Here is a 9,528-nt window from a genome sequence, read left to right as displayed (position 1 = left end):
CACACCATGACTCCCCGATAGTCATCGTTCTCTCTTGCTGTTTGTATGGAGGAGAACATTGGAACTGCACACCTCTCCTAAAGCGCTGGGGTCCGCTCTTTAAGTCACATTCAATCCCCTTCACAGCACCTAATTTGATAAGACGTCAGCTTTCATAAGTGGATCACCTGTTACTGAGCTTTTATTAGATATCCGTGGCAGGGAACACTGTGATTTAACTTGAAAAGCTGATATTTTATTGACAAAAACTGCACGAATCAAGGCTGATGTGAGCCAGCGGACTGGAGCCAGAATGCAGACTCAGGTCAAATGCTATTTAGAGGTGATTGTAAAATGTCAGTTCTAACTATTTTGGAGAAGCTCAGCATGTGGTCTTCGGCACCAGAGAGGTTCAGATTAGTGTCAGGCGAGCTGACAAACCACAGAAGGAGAGAAGTGTACTGAAATAACTTCAACATACTTTCCTGAGGTAATTGTTTAACTTTCCGGTTCACTCTGTCAAACCCAGATCCCCTCGCACTTCAGAGTTAATACAAATGCTAAAAGTTGTTTTTCTTTTCTTGAGTATCACATGACACAGGATTGGTAAGGTGCATGTAGGTGCCGTGTGGATTCAATGTGGGAGAGATAGGAGGAGAGACCCGACTTTTCATCTCACAGAAGCGCTGAGAAAATGGCATTCATCACACCCACTGTTTTGCCACGACGAAGCGCTGGGGTTACCAGTGTGGGGGAAATGACTTTTTCTGAAACCCATCATTGACTGAGTTAACGGAGAGGAGCTTCTTTGATGAGCGGAGAGTAAAGAATGCTTCCCATCGGGTTACGATGCCTGAGTCAGTGATTGATAACCCATGACAGCGGCTGCCAGCCTGGTGCTGTGAGACCGTAGCTTTTCCATTACTGATACAGAAGATTAAGCCAGATAACTTTGGTGACCTTTTCACCCTATTAGGCTGTTGTCGGAGGTTGGGTGCTGTTTGTCTGTCTGTCACCCTATTGTTTCTTTCCTTGTGTTTCGCTGTTTATTTGTTTACTTCTGTTTCTTTTTCTTCCTCAGTAAAACTCACCTGACTTCACTCTTTAATATTCACGTGCTTAAAAAGGGCTTTGACCTTTGAAGAGTTAAATCTCCACTGTGATTTTGTGCCTTATGCCACAAAGTGTGTCTCATTACTGGGATGAATAGCAGGATTTAAGGTGTAAGCTTTAGTTTTAAGACAATACCAGAGCTCTAAGACGAACAGATTTCACAAATGCCTGGTGAAAATGTAGATACACTGACTAAATAACTGAAAAATAATTGTATATTTGACAGAGTTGTCATTTCCATTTCTGTTTCCTATTCAAACTCTAGTGTGTTGCAGATGACTTGGAACAGTTTCAGCAATTAGCATCTGATTTCTGGCACCTGTTCGCTGCCTCGTTAAGCTCTGTGCAGCAGCAGCAGCGTCCTCAGCCGCCATGTTGTCTCTATTCATGTTTCTTGTCATTAAAAATTTACTAGTTAAACACTATTTTTGACTTAACATGGTGCTGCTGTTGATCCGGGGCTGCAACGAGGACGTTTTTGGAAAATCAGGACAACAAAACATAAACTGCATTGACAAAGAGTTACCACAAAAAAACTGCATGGATAGTGTCAAGAAAAATCATTGGACATAAATAAACACAAATTAAAACAAACACATGATGAAAAAATGACATTCAAATTAAAACTCTTAAAAAAGTATATATAATAAAATAAGATTGAATCAATAATAATTAGACAAATTAAATAACAGGGAAATGAATTCCATGCAGTAAATAGGAAGTTTACAAAACTGACACTTGCTAAAAATATGTAGGATTATTACAATTAATCTGTTAAATTCTTGATTGTTGCTGTTGATAGATAGATAGATTGATTGATTGATTACAATTAATCAATTATCTGCCAAGACTGTAAAATAAACAGAATATTGAAAATGTCCATCCCAGAGCCCAAGATGCTTCAAACTGCTTGTTTTTTTCCAGTCAACAGACAAAGATACTGATTTTGTAATTAAAATCAGAACGGAAAGAAGCAGCAAATTATCACATTTTACATTCATGCTGATGAACTGAACTGAAACTGGCAGCAGTTTTGTTAATTGATTAATCGTTTCAGTAATTGTCTTTGCAAAAACTCTCCAACTCCTCAAACGTGGTCATTTTTCTTCGTCTTCTGTGGTAAAAGTCGACTGAATGTGTTTGAGTTTCAGATCTGTTGGTTGGACAAAACAAGTAATCTGGGCCTGATTATGGGTGGTTTTCAGTGTTTGCTGATATTTTATAAACCAATCAATTAAAAATGGCTGCATTTACTAATAATTGGTGATGATAATTAGCCATTAGATGCAGCCATAATTGAATGTCTGCTCGGATTTCCAATTTATGAGCTTCCAGTAGTTCCTAATTTAAATCTTATTTTATTTTAAAGACATCTCAATGTTGCAAAAAGTGTTGTTTTGTTATCTGTACCAAATCTCACCCAAAAAATTTAAATGATACCCTAACCCTTCTGAACGTACAGAGTCTGTTTGGTAGCAGAGGTTACCGTGGTGATTTTGTGTGTCCATTATTTCATCTACTCTGTGTATACAGATTGTATTAAGTGTATTTTGTCTCCTTTCGCCAGATAAAGCTGACCTTGGGAAAGGAGCGCCAGTGTCAGCATCTGTCCGCCCAGATCATACCTGCTCACCTGGCAGCAGTGGCAGCAGCTGCCGCCGCCGCCATCGGCAACTCTTTCACGCACCGCACGAACCACGCCACTAACCACGCCCCGACCACTGCCCTCTTCCAGACACAGACCCTCCCCGCTGCCCTGCTCCGCCCGGCCCCTGGGCCTGTCAGGACCTCCCACCCACAGGTCCTATTTGCCCCTTATTGACCTGTTGTTTGACCTGGGCGGAGCTGCCCCACCTCCCGTCAAGGACCAAACCATGTGCTTCACCCACACCAGGCCAAGGAGTCGTGTCAGTACCTGTACTCCTTCTATGCATCCAGGATACTGAACATCTTCACACCGAGATCAAACCTCTCACCTGTCCTCATATGGATTATCCCGCATTCAAAGCTAAACTGGATGACGGCAGAGCATTGGGCGCTTTCTGGTGATGGATTTATTTCTCGAATCCCACTGAAACCTGGACTGTACATGCTTTCTGTGCCATCCTGCAGCCCGTGGCTCACACCCAGACCCCAGACTTGGACCTACATTGTACCGCAATAATGTATAAGACTAACCCCGTGAACTATGCAGTGTCATTATTTCATGATGTAAGGCACAGTTTGAGCTAAAAATACGGTAGGGATGTGCTTTTTGTAAAGATACAGCGTGGCACTAAGATCATTGCTTTAGTGGAGGATTACTGTCGCTCATAATTTAAAAGGCTGTTACTGATCATAAGAGCGAGCAAAGCCCTCCTCTGTTCCTGTATGCACTTTAAGCCCCTCCTCTGTTGATGTCTACATTAGATGGCTAGACTGTGTTAGATGGTTAGAGTATGTGTCGTAATGTGTGTTTTTGTATTCGTCCTTGCATTATCTGTGTGTGTGTGTGTGTGTGTGTGTGTGTGTGTGTGTGTATGCGTGTGTGTGTGTGCGTGCGTGTGTGTGTGTGTATGCGTGTGTGTGTGTGTGTGCGTGCGTGTGTGTGTAAGTGTGTATGTGTATGTGTGTGTGTGAGAGAGCTTCCCATCCACCATAAGCCATCCCAGTCGATATCCAGCACACATTGTCACTGATCATGTCTCAGGCCAGAGGGACCACAAAGGCTTGTGTATATTAACTGTCAGTGTGTAAAAGGTGAACAATTTCAAATAAAAAGAGTCCTAATTTGTTAACGCGAGTGGTTCTGTGTAGGTCAGTGGCTGCTGTCACATGTAGTCATGGTACCGGTTGGTGCCTAAAGAACCTCAGTTTGTGCGGTGTGTTGAAATCTACCAGCAGGATATTAAAGGTGCTATACGTGAGTTTTCTCTGCCGTCGAACGTGGTTTCTTGCCAGAAGTGGGTGGTGGTGATGGTCGTTTGCCAAAAGCTTCAGCCATTGTTGTGTTTACAATAAGAAAGGTTATAATACGTCCTCTGAGCAGCGCTACTTCATCAGGGCAGATTGGAGGCTTCAGTGAGTCGCTATCGGAAAGACAGGCAGGGGCTAGCTGGTTAGCCTGCTAACGTCAGTAGAAGAAAAGACATGATAGAAATAGAAGCAAAACAAGAGTCAATATTTCCACCACTGGAGAGTAAAGGAATTAAGTTTAATGCTGAACTCACAAAGTTTCTTCGAGACTGGTAAGTAAACAGCTGTTAATGCTAACGTTGGCAATGTAGCAATGGCAAAAACATAGATTTAGCTCCTTTAAAGTTATTTTAACTGCTGAGTAACATACAGAACACAAACTAAAATCCAGAGCACACAATCAATATTACAATACATACAGTACTAAAGATTCATTTGGGTTGAAAAATAAGATGTGTAACATGGAAATCCAGAAATCCAGCACATAAAACATATATTTCTCACCATGAAGTCAGGGATGTTCACTCCTGGTGCATATTTGTAACTGCTATGGGTTATTATTCACAACAATGGGTTTCACAAATCAGAAGACTTTCAATTTCAAATTCCTATCATGACTCCACTCCCACTACTAACAAAGTATTTTTCTCAGGGACATTCACGCTCCCTTGTTTGTATCATAATGTGTGTTTGTAATACAGAGGCTAATCTATAATCCTGATCTAAATGTTGCTCCTGGCAAATGTAATTATTTACTATTGTGACTGAGTGAGCTCAACGCACTGCAGCTTAAGGAAACACATTCAAACACACAGAACGCAAGAAAATTAAGAAAACGTCTTCATCAACTTGACAACACATGACTGTCGAGTGGGCAACACATCTACACCTGGTCAAATTAACCCATGAAGGGTGCATTCTTCTGCAGACTGTAGCCTGTTCCTACCTAAAATACATTTGACAAAGACGCAGTATATTGAGATAAATATATGCAGAGGCTTTAATAAAAACACATGTGGCAGACAAACGTCCACCAATATATTACTTCTTGCTACGCACACAAAAAATTCACAGACACTGATGCACGTATGCACACGCACACACCATAAATACATCCACGATGTATTACAGCTTAAAGCCCAGATGGCGTCGTTCCATCCAGGAAATAACATCACTGACAAAAGCAGATTTGAGCGTCTTAACTCTGACATTTTGGAGAGACCCCAATTCACCACAACACCATAACTCACTCATAGGGCACATATTAAACTCAGTTGTTCAGTCTGTGAACTTTTCCATGAACCCATATTCATCCATCCCTCGTTTGTAGCATATCTACCCCCCCCCAACTCCCTGACGCATGAAAGCTGGCCATCCAGCCAGATGAGGGAGCTTCTTTCCACCAAAGCCCCACGCTCGCACTCCAAAACCAATACAGCAGGCCGCCTCAGGACCTGGCTGCTGCTCTGTGAGTTGAATCTCTGGCCACCATCTCCCTTCCATTTAATCTCACTGGAGCAGTGATCACAAACATCTGTAAGTGGGATGCGGAGCCTCTCTATCTGCCGTGCAGGAGAGCTATCAGCAGAAAAACACTGCCTGACTCTGTCTCTGTCAGCAGCTGAACGTCCAACCAAGCGAGCACTGGAATGTAGATTACGCCTAAGTGTGACTCAGAAAAGAGAAAATCTCAGTTTTTGGCTCTGGGTGAAGACCAGACTATTACTGAAATCAAGTGAACCTTGGCTGAAGCATGTTTCAAGACAATGAATATAATAATGATGAAAAACAATAGTCTGTAAATAGAATATGTACTCTCAGTACTGTTTTATATTCAGCAGCTATTTATTCATATTCAAGGTCATCAGACTGTAGCGTGAACAAAAAACACCGCAAGTCAGCCAGTATTGTAGCATTTATTTATTTTTTAACAACTCTCAAGCAATATAATAGTGCATACCTTCTGAATAAGAAAAAAGAGCTAAAAAAAATCAAGAAGAAATAAAATAAAAGATATATAATAAATAATAATATATATTTTGCAAGCTATATATATATATATATATATATAAATAATAAAAATAAAATAAATCTAGTTAGATTTATTTAGTTTATTTGTTCACTTAGTTTTTTAATAGTTAAAGGATCCAATTGATATTAAAATAAAGTAAGTACTCAAACATAAAATCATAATTTTGTCATTTTAATTTCCCAGCCTGAAGATCTCCTGTAAAAAAAATGAGCCCATGGGTCGTTTGTGTAGCAGTTTATTATGACCCATATTTATGTTTTGTTGCTAGGCGACATCTAGTGGTCGTAGTAATTATGACAGCAGCAAAAGAAGAAAGGGCAGTGACGTAGTATAAAGAAAAAAACAAAGTCCATGTCAGTAGAAGGCTGGGGTGGATGGATGGGTTAACAAATCCCAGGAATATGACACAGGAAAGCAGTTAACCATGATGTTATTACTGTAACCATGACAACAAAGATCATCTACTGTTAAGGAAGTACTTATTTTAACCCCAATAACCCCTGGGATTGAACCCGCCGGCCGGCTGAGGTCTTCCTGTGTGGAGTCTGCATGTTGTCCTCGCGCCTGCGTGGGTTTCCTCCTGGTTCTCCAACTTCCTTGGTTGCAAAAACAACCAAGTTTATCTGAGCTTTGATTAAGAATTAGGAGATCATCTTCAGAGCAGGAAAAATGGCGGCAAAAAAATCACATGAAAAATGGCAACAAATACAGAGGAAATTGTCAAATAAAAGAAATAATGACTTTTAAACTTATATTTCCTTGATCAACATAAAAAAGAAAATAACTGATACTTAAGTATCAGCTGAAAATAACATGGACATGATATGAGGTGGTAAAATGGTAATTCCCTCTGATCACCAGGCTAAAATGACTGTATAGAGTTTAGAAGATTAAGACTGGCAGTAAATTGAGATAATTTAAATGGCAGCTGTGATGCAGATATAAACAGAGTGAGTGTGCCAGTCAAGAGGAGTAAGAGGAAAATCAAAGGCCTCATTATTATAACTACATTTGTAGCTTAAAAACCTGGGAAAACTGATCCGGTGCAAAAAGAATAATTTATTCATTTCATTAGCTCTTAGTGGGCAAAACCTGGATGTCATTATCATCAGGCCTGATGGAGCTGAAAGCAAAACACACAGCTCATTATGATCCTGAAATATATGAAAAATTCTTTTCCAGCGGATCTGTTGTCATGGATCCTGAGTCATAATTGTGTGACATTTTCAGCTCCTCTGATCAAAACTGTTCTTTCTTAGATGACATTTCCTTATACACGGTGATGCACAAAGAGAGCAACAGAATAAAAGCATCACCTCACTCGTCACCTTATTATATGCTTGGTTATGGGTGAATTACAACAAGCTCTGACTCTTCAACCAATAAAATGATAACGACACACACAGTCTGACAAAGTTATTTATGAGTGTTACCAAAGTTACAAGCCCTGTACTGAGGTTACAAGCCCGCGGCCGTGTTTAAGAGCATGTAGACATCTGTTTCAGAAATACTGGGCAACCTAAATTTCCTGTGGGATATACAAATCCTCCATGTAAAACCTACTTTTTCATGGAAGTGAGTAAATTCAATTAAGGTAAAACACAACATTAAGTGTTATTGGAATCAGTTACTTGCTATAGATTCACCTCCATGTGGTCTTCATCTCTGCAGTCGCCCTCATTCGTTTCAGTGTGCAGGGAGGTGATTTATATGCAAGCTACCTGCTTGGCACAGTCAAAGTGTGTGCCGGCCAAATTCCCCTGTCAGATTCATCATTTCGTGCTTCTCTGTCACAGTAACAAGAAAGAAGTTCATTGCTTGTCATTACTTATATTGAGTTGGTTTTTCATTTTTCATTTATAGGCAGTTGAGAGGAGAAAGCCCCTAAAGGCCACAGCACTCAGGCACGATGTAACAGACTCTCGACATGAGCAGCACTGACAATGCCCCCGGGATTCCTGGCAGAGCCGGGCAGGTCCGGGCAGCTCACTTCCATGTCCATGTAAAAGCTTTGATTCAACATTGTGATAAATGCCTCAATTAACATTCCAACCCATTAAGGCTTTGACATTTTTACTTCATCCGGACATTAGTGGTTTACAAAAAGCCTCGCTCCCAGTCAGCGAGTCGTTTTGAAACACTGTCTCGCATGTGATTTTGACAGAACACCTGCATTAAAAGCTCCCTGGTTTTAGTGTCCTGTGTGTGTGTTTGTGTGTGTGTGTGTGCAGACTGCTTTTAAGACTCCAGTAAAGAAAGATAAAGAGGGAAGGTTTGCAGAGGAGTCACTGAAAGGTTTGATCTCAGAGCACCTTTGCAATTTTTTCATGTGACTCACTGAGGACCAAAATAAGTTCAGAGCAAAAGGTTGGAGACTTAAAGTACACACACACTCACACATACACACAGGCACAGTGCGCACATAGGTACTGTATGCATAATAATCCACATCCACCCACACACACGTACAGACTGAAATCATTCAAATAGACACATTAAGTAGCAGTGTGTGCAGCACCGTGATAAATTTGTGCTGAAGACATATAGATCTAATTTGAATTTGGCCATTGCGTTCTAAGTTTTGAGGCATCATTGAGGAGAGGGCTTCACTCCAGACTGCTCTACTAAAATCCTACCAGCCTCCATCACCATGTGGAGACAGTGATGTACCAGAGGTAACGTTCTCTACTCCCTCCTGCGAAACCTACCCAGCTACAGACGAGAAATCTGCAAATCTCCAGTCCACTGCACCCTCAAGACCAGGAAATGACATTATCCACGGTGCCCCACGACAAACTAATTATCCCTGAGAACATCCAGCCCCACAGCGACAGCCATCAACTGTATCACCTATGCGGTTCGAACAGGGGCCGTGAGGTTTTCAAACTGCAAGGCAGGGAAAAAAGGTTTTTAAAAAGAATGAAAAAAATGTCGGAAAAACACATGAATAGAACAAAATCAAGGTCAAAATCACTGCTTCTGATCATTTAGTGTAAATCATATAATATCATTTATTTCATATGAGTATTGGTCATTGATTCTCCGTGTTTCTCTGTATCCATTTTTTTTTTGAAAAGCAGATACACTAAAAAAAACAGATGGTGTACAGATACTCATTTCTACTGCAGTGTGATGAGTTAACCCCCAGGTAGTGAAGAGTCTCACAGTGAGACGCTATAGTTTGGATCTGGCTCTTGAAAACTCCCGGACTGCGCTAAGAACACGGGTACATGAAGTGCAATCCAAAAAGTTTCAAGGACTTGTCTGACAGCTGTGTTAGCACAGTGCTCATGAATATAGACAGCACGGCCTTCTGCTGTTATTGTGACTCACACTAAGCAGCTGACACAGAAAATCAATTTAACTGTCCATCTGATTCTGATGCGGTTTGAAGTTCACTAACTATACATGAGTAAACGTTGGTAAGACTGCAGAATGAACCAGTGGTG

The 9,528-nt window shown here is 40.8% G+C and overlaps 1 protein-coding gene across 2 annotated transcripts in view; it reads left to right on the top strand.

Annotated features, from left to right (window-relative positions):
* Positions 1–3,592, top strand: part of znf385d (zinc finger protein 385D) — an 89,368-nt gene extending 85,776 nt beyond the window's left edge. For both annotated transcript variants that reach the window (XM_022765803.1, XM_022765802.1), the window contains one exon: positions 2,660–3,592. In XM_022765803.1, coding sequence (XP_022621524.1) covers positions 2,660–2,914 — 255 coding nt within the window. In that variant the 3' untranslated portion in view covers positions 2,915–3,592. The remainder of the gene's footprint in view (positions 1–2,659) is intronic.
* Positions 3,593–9,528: the final 5,936 nt, after the last annotated feature.

Source organism: Seriola dumerili, unplaced genomic scaffold, assembly GCF_002260705.1.
Source record: "Seriola dumerili isolate Sdu_G_001 unplaced genomic scaffold, Sdu_1.0 BDQW01000756.1, whole genome shotgun sequence".
In the NCBI taxonomy this organism is placed as follows: Eukaryota; Metazoa; Chordata; class Actinopteri; order Carangiformes; family Carangidae; genus Seriola; species Seriola dumerili.
Note: the sequence above shows the minus strand (reverse complement) of the source record. Positions and strands in the feature narration are given on the sequence as shown.